General features: G+C 31.7%; 1 protein-coding gene across 1 annotated transcript; it reads left to right on the top strand.

The window, feature by feature from the left end:
- Positions 1 to 13,904: 13,904 nt before the first annotated feature.
- Positions 13,905 to 14,836, top strand: LOC113729720 (uncharacterized). Its single transcript, XM_027253970.2, has 2 exons — positions 13,905 to 14,236; positions 14,689 to 14,836. Exons 1-2 carry the CDS (start codon positions 13,918 to 13,920, stop codon positions 14,703 to 14,705), a joined length of 336 nt encoding a protein of 111 aa, XP_027109771.1. The 5' UTR covers positions 13,905 to 13,917; the 3' UTR covers positions 14,706 to 14,836.
- The last annotated feature ends 1,722 nt before the right edge of the window (positions 14,837 to 16,558 follow it).

Here is a 16,558-nt window from a genome sequence, read left to right as displayed (position 1 = left end):
AGTTGATCATCACTTACCTCTTTGGTGTGCAAAAACCAGAAATTTCGGTCTCCCCTTTGGCCAAGAAAAATCGTGAAAGCTTCCCCTTTTTATAGCTCAAAATGATCCTCTAGTGTAGAGCTAAGTGCTGTGAAAATTTGGTAGGATTTAGTTGAGGATTGTGCAAGAATTTGGAGATGGAAAAATTTGAGAAGCCTTGGTTGTTTTTGCTGCTTGGGTGCCTGCCGAAATGAGCATGAGAGAGGGTAAGTTTGATTCAAATTTGGCTTCCTAAGGAAGCTTCATTTGTGTGGCTAGAAATGGTGCAAAAGTCAACTCTTCTACCGCGCACACTCGCGCGCGTTTAGTGCTCGATTCCTCTCGCGTTTGTTTTTACTAGTGCACTAAACCTCTATTGGACTTATGTACATATAAATATTATTCACTCTTAATTGTCCCAAAATAAGAGTCTAAAGTCCCTCAATTAAAATCGCGCGTGTGAAAACGCGTACCACCAATTTAAGCGCGATAACGCGAAACCTTCGAGAAATTCCTATAATGATTGTACTACTAACTATCACTTGAGTATTTAAACATAAAATTACCTATTTTAGGATTTATGTACAGTCTCCAATTTTCCAACCTCATTGTCCTCGATTCAATCATGTACTCCAATCGCGTATTTACTATTTTCACTTAACGAGTTTTCGAAAATTAAATTTTGAAACGAGTCACTTTAAGAATATAACTAAGCCATAGACCCCTTTAATTAGGTCTAAAAAGGTTAGAAAATAATAATCGGAGCAAATGGCCAAGTAAATAATTAAATGAGCTAAAATTTGGAGTTAAAATAGATAAATTTTTGTGAGTCTTTACATGAATCGAGTATTAAATCCTCAATTAACCTTTCTTAATCTACCATTGATCATTCTTAACTCTCCAATATTAATACACTTCCGATTCAAGTATAGCCTCGAAAGACGTGCACTCGTTGTTCCGAACTAAACGAATTTTTGAAAAGTGAATTTTCCAACAAAACGCTTTAAAAATAGAAAAGAGGCGTTGTTCCATATAAATGGATTTTAAATGGTCGAAATAAATAATTCGGAGAAAATGAGTAAATAAATATTTAAGTAAACTTGTAATATTCGATAAACAAGAAAATTTTCGGGTCCTCACAAAAGTAGTTATTACTTCTTTCTTTGAAAATTTTCTATTTGGAAGGGAGCTCCTTTTTCTGCTTCTAACTACTTTTGTTTGGCAAGAAATTTTCCTTGCTCTTTTAAATTTGATTGATTTTTTCACACATAATAATAAGAGCACATAAGTAATAACAGGCACGAAGACACATAGTTATTAACTATTTTGTTACTATTTTCCTTTTTAAAATTGAGCCTTTTGGGAAAGGAGAACGAGTTTTGGAAAAGGGTCCTTTTCATTTGTAAGTTAGTTTCTGTTTTTTTTCTAAATATGTGTAGTCATATGTAATACAGATGTTGAAATTATTGAATTTTTAGCTAAGTGTTTTTCTTGGTTTATTCATGTAAAAATTTTGTCAAATATTACATATTAGAATTAGACATTAATCATTTTTATTAAATCATATTGTGACCTGTACTAATTTTGAATAATATTTATTAAGAAGTAGGTGCACTTTGGTCTGATTGCTAGATTTATAGATAGTGTTTGGTTACAAGAAAAGTAGAGGAAATGTGTGGGAAAATAGCATTCTTGCATTTTTTTTTTGTTGTTTGTTTGACAAGAAAGTAGTGAGACCCACAAGAAAAAATTTATTGATAATTGCCAAGTCTCCAACAAAATCCATCCTGCAAAATTCATAGCTAAACAAGTCATGGGAAAATCCCAACAGATAAATTTTTTGAACCATCATATCTTTTTAAATCAAGAGAATACTACTGCAAATAATATCCAATCATATCTCACTTTTTGTTAATTAGATGTCATTTAGAACTAATTTTAAAATCACTCCTCAAATCTTTTTGTCTATTTCAATCATGCATATATACAACTATTAGAACATAGCAAAACACCATTAGATTAAAATATTCCTTTTTTTCCTCTTTCCAGAAAAAAATATCATTCTTTTTCTTCTTTTCATCCTCATATCTTCTTCTCTTCATCTTCACATTTTGGATAAAAAATTTTGGGTAAGTTATAATACAATCAATTTGATTTATTTTTGTTTAAATGATTTTATAAACAACTGTAAGAATAAGTTTGTGTCAATCTAACAATTGTGTTTATGAAATTTTTGAGATTATGAAATTTTTGAGAGTCTTGTGGCAGATAAAACTAAAGTAAAGACATTTTAGCTTATCCACCTAATAAGAGAATTATATATTTAAAGAGGCATTATAACATTGGCGGTTCGATCAGGGTTGATGAGAACGACGACTACAGTGAGGATTTCTTAAATGCCTTATGAAAGTTTGAGTCTCATTAGAATAGTAACTAATAAGAATTTCCAGTTCATTGATAAAAAATAATTGTTAGTTTATTGATGGTGATGTATTTTTGTATTTTCTTTATTTTCATGGTATGACTTTGAATAAATTACTTAGATGTATTAGTATAAAAGTATATGCATTCAACTTTATTTTCATGTTGGTTTTTATTTATTTTTTTGAAATAATTATGCAAGTAAATATGTTATTACTTATTTTATGCTCCTTTTAGGTAATATTTTGGCAAATGAATGTATTTTTATATTTCAATGTGTTAGTCTCAAACCAATGTACTAGTACTTCGATAGTAACTATCCAAGAAGTTTAAACAATTTTCCTATAACATTCAGATCAACCAAACACAACAATTCAAATTTTCCTACACTATTTTCTTATTTATCAAACACATACAGGAAATTTAGTTTCCTTTTCTTTTACATAACTTCACCTTACTCTTCCCACGAGACACTTTCTTGCATAACTTTCTTGTCAAACAAACGGAGCCATAATGATCCAATATGGTAACAAGCTGATAATCAGAAAGAAATTGGAACTTTCTATGTAAGTTCTGGATAGGAAAGAGAAGATTAATGTAAAACCCTAAACCCATGTGAAAGACTTTATATAGTACATCGACAAAGAAGATTTTTAGGTTCTATCTACTGCAACGTGACTTACAAAATTTGGGGTGAATAAAGAGTTAACATTGATATTAGTGTTTAGAAACATATCCATAAAAGATGTTTTAGATTTTGTTCTTTATCTGTTTTAATTGATTGGCATTGTTCAATGTGCACATACACTTTATAATAACAAGTTCCTCATATAGGAAAGAAAATCAGATAATAGAATTCTAAAATTTGGTCGTCTTGCTACATTTATCATTGCCCAATTGGTAAGCATGGTTTAGAAGTTGCTACATAGTGGCAATTTTACTTTATAAACAAAAATTCCGTGATGTACCTTGGCCTTTCTTTAGATATCTTGTAGAGAATTGACAAGAGATTGTTCTCTTTGTTATTTGAACAAAGTATATGCTTGCCTTTGATTTCAATAATGCTTTATCTTGATAGTTTGCGACCACATCGTCTGCTGTGGCCACATCAAAATTTTGCAGAATCAGGAAGATTATATGGGGTTAGATTAGTGTAATTTTGCTATATAACATTTTAACCTACTTGCTGCTTGATCCTATCAAATCTGGCATTCGATATGCACTCAGTGGCAAATCTTGGAATCTACTACTAAGTCAAAGGTTGAGTAAATGATAAAATTTTCATACCATATAGATCATTTACTATGAGAATATATTTCCTAATGATTTTTTGTTCTCCAATTGAGGTCATCTTACAATTGTGTGACTAATGATAATAATGCTTCATCTTATTACTGGATGGCATTTTCCACACAAAAGGATTTTGGAAAGGAAGTTAGGGAGGCCGAATGGGCAGCTAACTAGCGAACACTTCATGGGCTTCAACCTGCAAAAGCAAAAGCATTCAACGAGAAGCATAATTTCAGGGATATCAATGTTATGGTTGAAGAAGCAAGAAGACATGCAGAGATTGCAAGGTTAGTCTTAATTTCTTCCTCAACTGGACTACTAAAAATGTAGAGTGTAGACTACCAATTTGCTTTCAGTCCACGATTCTCATTTTACAAACCATAAATGCTTGTCTTGCATATACCTAATGCCCCAAAAGGAGCAGTAAAGCTAAAACTTGCACTATATATGAGAATGGATACTAAGAAGTTCATTTGCATTTCTTCTTTCAATAAGTTAAGGAAACTTCACATATTGAAAGGCAAGGTGGAATGTTTTGCAAAGCTACAGGGATTAGACTTAGATGTCAATTCTCATTAACTTTTTGTATGCCTTTTAACCAACTCTTGAACAAAGGAAAAAAGCTAAGATGTGAACATGGTGTGGAACAAGTTTGGTTTTGTCATTTTGCTGCGCAAGTGTGAAGACTCGCAACTACTAGAAGTAAATTTAAATTTACTTTGGATTGTGTAGATAGGCAAGCCATATCCATTGAGTATTCAAAATCCATTTTTCGCAGTTGTCAAAAAACCATTTTTAATTTGTGTTATCATGTTCCATCAGCAGTTTTTTGCCCATTTCCAAGTCTTGGACAAATGATCTTCAACAATAAATGAAAAGATATTACTTTCACCTTTATGAACTTAGCTTTAATGATTGAATAGAATGCATATTTCTTTGCTTTGGAATAAAAATTGCCATCTGTATGCTGACATGAAATGCTTTACATAACTTTTACCCAATATAAAGAAACCAATCAATGAAGTTTGTGTGTTAGTTGGACATACGAAGAGAGTGTAATATTGTTTCCTTGTTGGCACTTAGCAATGAACCAGATCCAAGAAAAGTACTATTCTAAGGTCTAATAAAAAATTGCTTTTTAGTTTTTAAATTTGCTCATATTGCTCGTTATGTTTCTTTACTAGACTTTTATATAATATATCTAAATCCACCTGCACAATAACATTTTGGTTGGAAATTCATGCTGCACAAAGTTCAGAGATTAGCAAATGTGTTCTACTATAATGTAATATCTGATGATACAATTTTATTTTTGTCAATTATATTTCACTTGATGGCCCTTTAATTCAACATATAATGCAAGCATTTAACCACTTATCCAAAATCAGAAAAATATGCTTATTAACATCAACAGAGACCTTTACATAACAGAAACATGATGACATTTCTCAAACTTTATAATATGTTAGATATATGTAGTCCATAGAATCACATTTAAGCTATTTATTTGCAAAATACAAGGTATTGAGCTCTTTTCTAAAATTACATCTATAATTGATAACTGCCCAATCATATGCTTTGTCCGTCATTTCGACTCGAATTATCAAGGACAGAAAGATGACAAGTATAGCATCATCAAAGTATATACTACTGAAGAATTAGCTAAAATCAACCTGGCAATCACTACGAAGCTATCTTTGATCCTATAGGAGAGCCTATTTCAACTGCTTCAACCATAACTGAGAAGCCAGCTAGCACTATTAAGTAGCTTGACTTAACTACTCAATCCACTTCCACTGACCAACTTGCCACTGAGGAGCAATTCTTCAATCTAATAACAAAAATGATCTTTGATTCAATTGGTCGCAAGTCTGATATTGTAGACAAGTCAACATTTTCAAAACTTGGTACATAAAGAAGCTTAACTTTTGAATCTACAAATCCCAGAGCTAATGCACCTTCTACTGAGAAGACAACCATTGAAGTTGTTCCCTTGATCGCTGCAAAAAATGCCGCTAAAGACAACAAACCAGACTCTCTAAAACCTACTCATATGAGCCCCCTCAAGAAGCCACATGATTTTGCAATGTGAAGCAGGCCATACTGCTGCATATCCTCTTTTGTTCATCATGTGTATTATTGAACTTCTAGAATACTATCATTTGCCATCATATTAGAATCCATTAGCATTCTCTCTATGACTAGAACCTAATGGATCCTAATATATGATATTATGTAACTAAAATAAACTTTGAAATAGACTATTAGCACGCCAGTGTATCTATACTTGAGTCCTAATTATACTGGAAGATGTGTAATTGATTCTGAAATAGCTTGGTAGCTATATATGAATGATAATTATGGTATTATTAGGCTATCTTTATAGCCATTTTGTATCTATTTTCCAACAAGAATTATTATATATACTTTTTCAATGACTGATATTTTTGGGAGGGCCAAGGTTGTGTGCATAGTTTGGTTCCTCTAGTCCCTCAAATATAATAAGAAGAGAGTAGTTTTCACTATAGTAGCCTCTCCTTGAGACATATGGCTCACTCATTGGTTGATACTTGGCAGATGCTTAATGCTTTAAAGGAGGAATTTTGTTGCCATCGAAATTTTGCTTCTCTTCAAAAAACGTGTGCTGGGCTTCATGCTTTTCTAAGAGGCCTGAAAGCCTACTATATTATTTATGCAAAAGCTCATTTATTATGTCTATCCGGACTACTGAGGAGCATCGTGAGGTGATGATGTCGAAACTATGATTTCAAGAGCAGCATTTTCCTCTTACTTATTTGGGGGCACTAATATCAAAGAGACGAACCACATGTATTTTATTTGATTCTCTTGTAGCTAGGATGAGAGACCGTCGATTCCATTGGAGATCGAGGCTGCTTTTGTCAGGGGGCAAACTAATATTATTGCAGCATGTGCTTACCTCAATGTCGATGTATTTACAGCAAGTGTTGGATCCACCGCAAGTAGTTTTGGTCAAGTTGGGCAGGATATGTAATGGCTTCTTATGGGATAAGGATGCTCATTCAAAAGGCATTCATTGGATATCTTAGGAGAAAGTTTGCTATCCAGTGGAAGAAGGTGGGCTGGGTTTTCGTTCCTTTGAAAACATGTGTTCAACCGTTGCTTGCAAACTTTGGTAGCGTTTGCGGAAGAAAGACTCAATATGGGCAGATTATATGTACTCCAAGTATGTTAAGGGTTACCATCCTAGTCAAGTTCAGGTCCTCAGGCCTCCCCCTTTTGTGGAGACGATTGGAGAGCATTAGAAGTATTGCTAAAAGTAGCATTAGGTGATGTGTGGGCAAAGGTTTTGTAGATTTTTGGTATGATCGGTGGCTTTTTTATTCTCCCTTGGTAGACTTGATCCCCATTAGTGATCCACCCCACATGCTGTTAGCAGAGTTTTTTGGTGATAAGGCCTTGAATGTTGAGCACTTGAAGTGTTGTTTGGCCGGACATTTGGTTTACCAAATTCAGGAGGTTAACTTGTATCCTGATCAAAACGATTGCATGGTTTGGGTGAGTTCATCCTCTAGAAAGTTCTCAATTAAGTCTGCTTGAGGTCTTATTCGACAAAGATAGAATTTTTCTCTGATGGACAGATTTATTTGTAACAATAGTGTACCACTTAAGATGTCCTTCTTTGCATGGAAGGTGGTATGCAATTTGGTTCCATTGGATGCAAACTTGAAGCGACGTGGAATTTCACTGGTGTCAAGATGTTCGTGCTGCCTCTCGCAGGAAGAATCATTAGTACACCTTTTTGTTATGGGTCCTGTAGCAATAGAGGTATAGGGTTCTTTTCAAAAGAGGTTCGGAATTCTGGAGTCTCACCCCTCTTCGGTGTTGGCGATGGTTTTGTCGTGGTTCGACTCGAATTGTTTGGTAATGCGTGACCACATAAGGGCTGTTATTCCCATAGTAGTTCTTTGGTTTCTATGGAAATCTAGGAAAAAAACGTGTTTTGATGGAGCATGTTTGAGGCTCGCGGGGTAATCTCCTTGATGGATGATTTTGTGGGACAGTTGGGGTTGACAAGTAAGCTCTCGGTGTGTCATTTTAGGGGTGATTATAAGGATCCATGGGCTCGATTGGGTGTCCGATCGTCAAGGAAGAAGAAGGTTTATGTTGTTTCTTGGAAGCAGCCACCGCCGCACTATGTCAAGTTGAACACTGATGCTAATGTCTCTCAAAATCGGGCATATGGGGGTGGTTTGCTCTGAGACTCTAAAGGCCATCTAATTTTTGCTTTTTACAAGGAATTTGGGAAAATGGACATCTTGAGGGCAAAAAGCTTATCATTGTTGCATGGTCTTCAATTGTGTAAAGAAGTAGTCAAGGGATCGCTGCTGGTGGAGATAGATTCTAAGAGTCAGGTTCGTATGCTAAATGCTAAGGATGCATCACAATGGCCTTTGTGCAATACACTGAGGAGTATAAGAGCTTTATTAAACTCATTATTGGCTTCCATATCACATGTTGTAAGAGAGGCGAACTCTTCGGTAGATAATTTAGCAGGTTTGCAATTGCCATCTGAGCTATATTGCACATCATATCCTCAGCTTTTGCGAATAGGTAGAGCTTTGATAAAACTAGATAGTAGGGAGTTCTCTTTTCTCCATTGGCAGCTTGTAAGGGAGTAGTGCTCCTATTTGTTAGCTCATTGCAGAGGATATCTTTCACTCTTTGTACTATTTCACTTTTATCAGTAAATTAGGGGGCTGGTATTCGCACCCCGTGGACGGGGTTTTAAAAAAAAGTAAAGTCAATATGCAAAGGATTGCAAACAATGAGCAAAATTAAAAACCCTATGAAACTCATAAAAGGAAAAATATTTTCATGAATGAATATATATAATGCTTGTATGTATGACAAATGGATAAAAGCTTTGGAAGCATACCAAAAATGGAAAATTATCCAGACACAAATAAAAATATACATCCTACAATATTAGAAAACTAACATGATTTAAAAGCAATGATATTATAAAAATTACATAGTATATGAAAGCATAATGTCTAATTAAAGTAATCAAATGACTGGTATTGGAAGCATAAAGGGAAAAGGGATAAAAAATTGAGGTTTAACTGAATGAACCAAGACTTTGATTAATTATCAAGAATTGTAAATTTACAAAACAAAACTTTTTTAACGTGGTAAAAAACACTTTGAAAATTTAGAAACTAAAGGGAGCCACAAATGTGGAGTAATTTTTTTCAAATAACTTTGAAGCATTGACAAGGCTGTAATGAAAGTAAAACAAAGATTAAAGAATAGGTAAAAGTATTATACTCAAAGCATATAAATTTACATGAATGAACTAATGAAAGGCAAAACAAAACAACATTCATATACCTCAAAAAGAAGTGATTCATGATTTAGAAATAGAATACCAAAGGAAGGAAGAACTTTGAAACACCTTAAGCCATAGAAGTGACATAAATAGAAAAAGCTAATTTTTATCCAAAGATGAAAAAATCACAAGAAAATCGGGAGGGGGGGATATAGTTACATAACAACAACAACTAGAATAAAAAAGTGGGGTAGCAATGTAATTTGGAGTCAATCTATCAACCTTGTCCTTTATTACCTAATTTGATCCCAAAGCATCAGGGGTAGCAGTGTAAAACGAAAAAAAACATATGCTTGCAAAGCATACTAAATGCATCATGGGCTGACCAATGAATCACTAAATTATAAACATAGCCAAAGAGAAGTTGAAGAGAAAGAAACGAATGGTACAATAGTCAATAAACCCACAAAATTAGATTTAATTGTTGGTAACACAAATAAAACTACTTGTTCCCTTCTTTTACTAAATTACTAAATATCCCTTAGGGAGATGGATGAAACATTTTGGGAACTTTGAGCACCATGTGCTTGTTATTATATAGGGATAATTAGGAGAGGTTTCTAACAATTTCACTTACCTTCAAGTTTGAATAATTATACTAATCTCACTTCATGCAGTAAAATGATTATAATATCCTTCACTTATAGATAATTCTTAAAAAAAACTTATAACTACAATCAGTCTTCATTCTACAGCAACAGTTACTGCAAAAAATAACACTTTTTCTCTCTCTTCAACTCTCTCTTCTATCTTCTCTCTCCTGCCTTTCATAATCCACTCTTCGTTCCATAGTTGCCATCTCATCTGATACATCCTAAATCTTCATTATTATGGAAATAGATCCACTCTCATTCTCTCTCTCTCTCTCTCTCTCTCTTGCTCTCTCTCTCTTTGTTTTTCCTTTTTTGTAAGTATTATTGAATTAAAATTGTCAAATGACAAGTTGCAGCAGTAGATATGTTGCCAAACTAAATACAGATGAAAAGGATGATAGTGATACAGTATATAGACAAGAAAACAAAAGTTGATGGCTAAAAAAGGAACATGGATTGAAAAAGGTTATGCTATTATGTCGATTGTGCAAAAAAAAAAAATTTGGAGATATTTGGGATATAAAAACTACAATCAAATTTGCCTAGAGATATGGGATGTGGTCTTTAGTATTGCTTTTGGCTGCTCCGTGTTGGTATTCTTGGTGGGTAAGACTATTTTAGCATCAGGAAAGTTGCAGCCATTTTGATTGGAGTCTGGATAGTGACATTGATCAATTCCAATGATAAATTTAGGGAAAAATTTTTGAGACGAAAGATTAGGATGGAGGCAAACGTTAATTGTTATAATTAATTTGCATAAGAAGCTTTGGGACAGCGAAGGTAGGCTATCAAAATTGTGAGAATATAGAGATTAAATTGAAGTGATTTTTTGAGTTCATTAGGATGGTAGTTATGTCGTTTGCTTGCAGCGTGGGTGAAATTGATAAGTGCATTTTTCCTCTTCTAACAAAGGGGTATTTTAGAATTTTTGAAGACAAATTTAGTATATTGGGTCTATATTATTACTAAAATCTAATAATATGGGAGATAAGTGTAATTTTTTAAACTAGAGAGAGCTGCTTGCAATAGTCAGAAACCTCAAGGGAGGTTTCTGAAATTATTCCTATTATATGTATAGAATGACAGGAAAATGCACTTTTGATTCCCATTGTTTGGGGAATATTGAACAATTTTGTTCCTAAAGTTTCAGTCAAAAGATATTTCATCGTTATAATTTTATAATTTTGATAAATTTTGTCCCTATAGTTTCATGCAAACACATTTGATCCTCATAGTTTCATAAATTTGACTAATTAAGGATAATTGATGGATCGTCAAGCAATTTGAATGGAATATTATCACTTCATCATAGCATGCCCATAAGTCAAATACAAAAAATATTGGATCAACAAAAATCTCGAAAATTTTAATTCACTTTATTATTTAAAAAAAACTAAGAAATTTTTAGCCACCATTACTCTTGTTTTAATCACAAATTGAACAAAAAGATCGAGAGGAAATGAAGTCGTGGAGAAGAAACAACCAACTAGAAAAAATTTTCAAACAATCCCATTGCAACCAATTGGGAAAAAATATTAATGTGAAAGTAAGAATCATTTAGATTGTCATTTATTTGCAAAATTTTGTTTTGTTACATCATATACATGTTTTTTAAATTCTCTATCTATCATCTAATCTATTTTTTATAGAAAAAAATTAACATGAAAGAAAGAATGATTTAGATTGTCATTTATTTGCAAAATTTTGTTTTGTTGCATCATATACATGTTTTTTAAATTGTCTATCTATCATCCAATCTACTTTTTTGGTCTCACATGCATCATATCACAAATTTCAAAAAAATCTCTTATCTACAGACACTCATTATTATTTATGTAATTTAATCAATGATCGAATAAATGTTAACAATTATTAATGGGACATGCTAGTCATGTGATGATATTCAGTCCAAATTGGTTAACAATCATTCAATTGTTCTCAATTGATCAAATTTATGAAATTATGAGGACTAAATGTGATTGCATGAAATTTAAGGATAAAATTAGTTGAAATTACAAAACTACGAGGATATAATGTATTCTGACAGAAACTTTAGGGACAAAATTGTCAAACAATTCAAACATTGGGAATGAAAAATGTATTTTTCCCTAGAATGATTGATTTCTTAAAATGGCAAGGTGGGTGGCATCTTACAAGACAATTTGCTCCATTGCCCCCTAAAGCGAGCATTACCTATATTGTCATTCTTAATTATGGATTCTATGTGAGTGCAATTTAATTATTATAAAGACCTCTTTTCACACCTCCAATATCTTTCATCCTATCTTTATCATTCTTGGTTATGATTCCATCATCTTGACTAATTCTTTCTTAAACAAAACCAAATTCATTCTTCTTTATAGTCATATAAAGACTCATCCATGACAACAAATATGATGATTATCCTTATATGTTCTTAACAAGATTATTCCAAATACAAGTTTGCACCAAACATGGTGATATATTTGGTTATTTTTGTTTTTTATGAATTCTTTTAAAGCCAATAATTGATTCTACATTTCAGCAATTTTGAAGAGTCCATTATGGTTCCTTATTTTAAACTCTTAGTCTAGTGGCATAAAATATGCTTAGTGTTTTTGCCAAGAGTTATTAAAACAATGCTATTAGAACTTGATGAAAATCCATACAACATATAGATAATTATTGCATAAAATTAATACAACTTTTTTTGAATTCATATGTGGATTGGCTCTATGTACAATAATTGGCAAAAACAATACAAGAAAAGAGATCCAATTAAGGGATGTAATTGCTCTTGTATCTTTAAAAAAACCTAGCAAAAGAAAAATAATAAAATGTTTTGGTAATATACAATTTTGCAATTATAAGAATCTAATGTTGGTTGTCATAATTTTTTACAATATCAAAACAATTATAGTAAAATTAACAGAATTACAAAATGTTCAATTTTATACAACATCGACATTAACAATGAGCTAAAATAAAGATTATCTATTGATTTATAGATCAAGGCTCAAAAGTCCTTAAAATTTATATATTTCCATGTGGCATTTCTTTTTTATATTGAATACATTTTCACTCTTCTAATAATATGATTTAAAAACTTGTGTCTCTCAATAGGCCAAATATAGAGAATTTTTTTATAATTTTTGCAAAAAGGTATAAAGAGGAAGAGAATTTATTATTTTAAAGGGGCTACTGATAGGACATATAAAATTCTTACAATTTTTCCTAACCTATTATTTAACTTTTCAATATTGGGGGAATGGGGCAATTACCTATCCCAAGGAAAAGAATTTTTATTTTTGTAATATGTGGGGGGAGGGGGAGGCAAGGTTTACAGAAAAAGAGAATTAATTATTTATAGGGGATTTAATGTTAGGACAAAATTAAATTTTAAAAATTTTTCATAAACCTGTTCTCTAATTTTTTTTTTTTTAAAGTTGAAGGGAGAGGGGGCAATAACTAACTGTCATATAAATGTGGCTCGGCCCCTAGATCTATTGTCTAAGATACATGTAACATACATAGACATATTTAAGTTTTGCATGAACATACAGGCAACTCACTTTAAAATTTTCTTCTTAGCATGAACATAATGGATACCAAACTATCATTTCCAAATCTTTGTATTTTATGATGAACTTCCATGATTTAAATTTAACTTAAGATTCTTATATATAAGTATTTCCAAGATCATTGATTATTTTAGAATTGTCAATTTCATTGTAGTGTATTGCATCTATTTCAATAACAAAAGTGATCTAAAAATTCTCATTGTTTCCAAATTAGTTTCAAAAAGCCATTAAAGAGAAAAAGTGCTTGATTCATTCTTTGTTCACGTGAAAAGGGCATATTATATGTATATGTAATGTAAATCTTCTAATTTAAGGGGAAAAAGTAGATGCAAAAGCACTCTATCATTTCTTTTGTTTTCCATTACTATATATGTACGTTTATGTACATACTATATTTATACCTTTTAATCTCAACAACATAAGACTATTCTGCTTTCTCATGTCTTTAATCTTGTGTCTATAAAGTTATATAAAAGGACAAGAAATGCACAAGTTTCTTGTGTCTTGTTCACATGAAATATAGTGTAGATAGTAGCGTGAAATATGCAACATTGGACACAGTTAAAGTTCTAAATTGCCAATGTCATCCTTCTTTCATCTATATATTTTAAAAGCATTCTCATTTGCTCTCTATGAGTATAAGTTTTCTATTTGAAAAATAACAATGGCAACTCATTCGATCCATTTCATTGTGCTTATCCCTTTCATTGTTGTTAGTGTGTTGATGTTTCATAACCAGATGGTTTTAGGCCAATGCCAAGGTGACCTTCAAGGTTTGATACAACAATGCTCGCAATATGTTCAAAAATCTGGGCCAAAAATTGCACCATCTCAATCATGTTGCAGAGTTTTAAAGACTGTTGATCTTCCTTGTGTCTGCCATTATATCACTCAAGATGTGGAACAAATTGTTAGCATAGCAAAAGCTATTTATGTTTCTAGCTTTTGCGGAAAACCACTGCCTCATGGAACCAAATGCGGAAGTAAGATAATTTTTCATTTGCTATTGACTTAAGATATCTTATGTTTTCTTTTTTCTTTTTTCTTTTTTGAAAATCTTACTAAATTGTTCCCAAAAAAATATGAGAAAACTAGCTTCCTTCTTTAGATATTCGCAATAATGCTTATAGATTAGGATAATAATACATTATCGATTCTTTATAGTTCGCTTAGAATGCATGTCTACCTCTCTTTCAATCTCTCTTTGTGACATAGGTAAGCATATGCATATATGTCCACAATCTTGTAAGCATGTCACTTGAATGTACGTCAGATCATTGAGAGTTATATAAAATGACATTAACAAAACCTAATTGATCATGGCAAGTAAAAGTCATGTCATACTCAAATAAATTTACCTTAATTGCTTAGTATGGATGCAAGTATTTTATGGTGTTGTCTTTGTAATTTCAAATTTCTTCTCATTGTTTTGCAGGTTATACAGTTCCATAAAGTTCAATAAAGAAAACAAGTATAATAAAGTTATATGGATGGCTTATTAGATCATCGTTCTTTTGTATGTCTATGACTATGGAAAAAAAATTATAATATGTACTAATGATAAAAGTTTGTTATTTTCTGTTCAGCAATTACATGTGTTATTACATATCCAAATTATTTATAGTAAACACCAAATTTATGGGTTCCATTTATTTTCAACCATAGATGCTATATCTAATTTTTTAAGGATTTTTTAATTTATTATTTAGTCTTATTGTTTTAGTTTTTAATTTTTAATTTGTAGATCTCTTTTTTTTTTTAAAAGAAAGGAAAGCAAATTTTCTAAAAAGAAAAGAAGAAAAAATGAAAGTTGGCAAAACTAATAAACCAAAGATTTAAAAAAAAAAAAAAAAGAAGTAAAAGCCCAAAGTAGTAAATGTCAACAATGACACCAAATGACGCAAAAAAGAAAAGGCAACCCAAAACTAAATCCCAAAAAAAAGGAAGAAGATAAACGCCTTTAAAATAAAAGCCCCAAAAATTAGGTTTTATAATCAATCCTATTATAAGTTCAACATAGCGTTTTCAAAAAAACCTCCATGTGGTAGCATGACTAGTTACCCATTATCCCAACCCTTTTTCCACCTCCCTCATGTGCATGTTTTAATCTTTTTCTACCTCTCCTAGTTCTTGGAAATTCCATTATTCTACTATGTTCTTGATTTTTTCACCAATTCGTTTCAACTTATGAGAAATCTCATACTAGGACAAAGTACATCAAAAAGTGCATATCTCAAGCTAATTCTCTTATAAGATCATGAAAGAAAATGTCAAAAAAAATTACCATTGCAACACCAATGATCATAAACCTTCGAAGTTAATATGCAAAAGAAGTATAACAAATATATTAGTAACTTCTAATATGCAAGGGACGCATACTAGATATATTAGTACAAAAAGTGTTTACACCAACTATCATTACTCGAACATTATATATTGTATAAATATTAGTAAGTTCTACACTTCTAAATATTTCCCCATTTGGGTCAAATAGCTACTTCATTTTTATTTTTCTTTGTTTTAAAAGGTTCATCCTATTAAATGGAGCTCCTCTGCCCCAATATAACAAAACAAATAAATAAAAATAAAACTCATAAAAAAGTAAAATACTATAATTAGATTCAGAAAGTGAGCAGTAGTTGGTAAGTCACAGTTCTTAGTTAGTAGTATCCAATTATAAAATCACTTAACAAATTATATGACCATATCAAAAACCATTGCCTAAATTGTAACTTAACAGCATGGGTTTCGTCTTAACTCTTAAGCTCGTTTTCTATTTGGGCTTTTATTTTCCTTTTGTATGGACCCAAAAGGTAGAAAAAAGTGAGCACCAATTTCCATGAATAAAATTATGCTGAATATGATATAACTTTAACCTATTAACTGTTTCTCTAAATTAAGTAGCTTAAAAGAGCTAGTTTAGATTTGCATATACATGAAGTCTAAATTTGGGAATGGTAAAATGAGGAGAGTATTGCAAGGAGGCATAGTTTAACAAGTTTGCTTAGCTGGTGACCACATGTGAAAAAAAATTGTGACATAATTATGTTTCTTTAACAAATAGTTTTTAGTTAATGACTTATTTTACTCTCTAATAAAATAAATGGTGAGTGATTATACGTAGATGAGATCTTATTCTGAAATTATAAAAGAGTAGATATCGAAAGTAAAGGTAAAAAAGAGCTCTAAATCTTACCTACTGCAATAGTCTATTATGCTATGTTTTCATATTTGGATTGGGTATCAACTCAGCTGAACTGAAGAGTCAGGGGTCAATGGATTCGATCAACTTTAATTGGGGGTCG

This window comes from Coffea arabica, chromosome 2e (genome assembly GCF_036785885.1).
Source record: "Coffea arabica cultivar ET-39 chromosome 2e, Coffea Arabica ET-39 HiFi, whole genome shotgun sequence".
In the NCBI taxonomy this organism is placed as follows: domain Eukaryota; kingdom Viridiplantae; phylum Streptophyta; class Magnoliopsida; order Gentianales; family Rubiaceae; genus Coffea; species Coffea arabica.
The sequence above is the reverse complement of the archived record's forward strand: the minus strand, read 5'-3'. Positions and strand labels throughout refer to the sequence as shown.

Excerpts from the sequence above, each read along its gene's own strand:
- LOC113729720 (XM_027253970.2), top strand. The coding sequence starts at position 13,918 with ATGGCAACTCATTCGATCCATTTCATTGTGCTTATCCCTTTCATTGTT.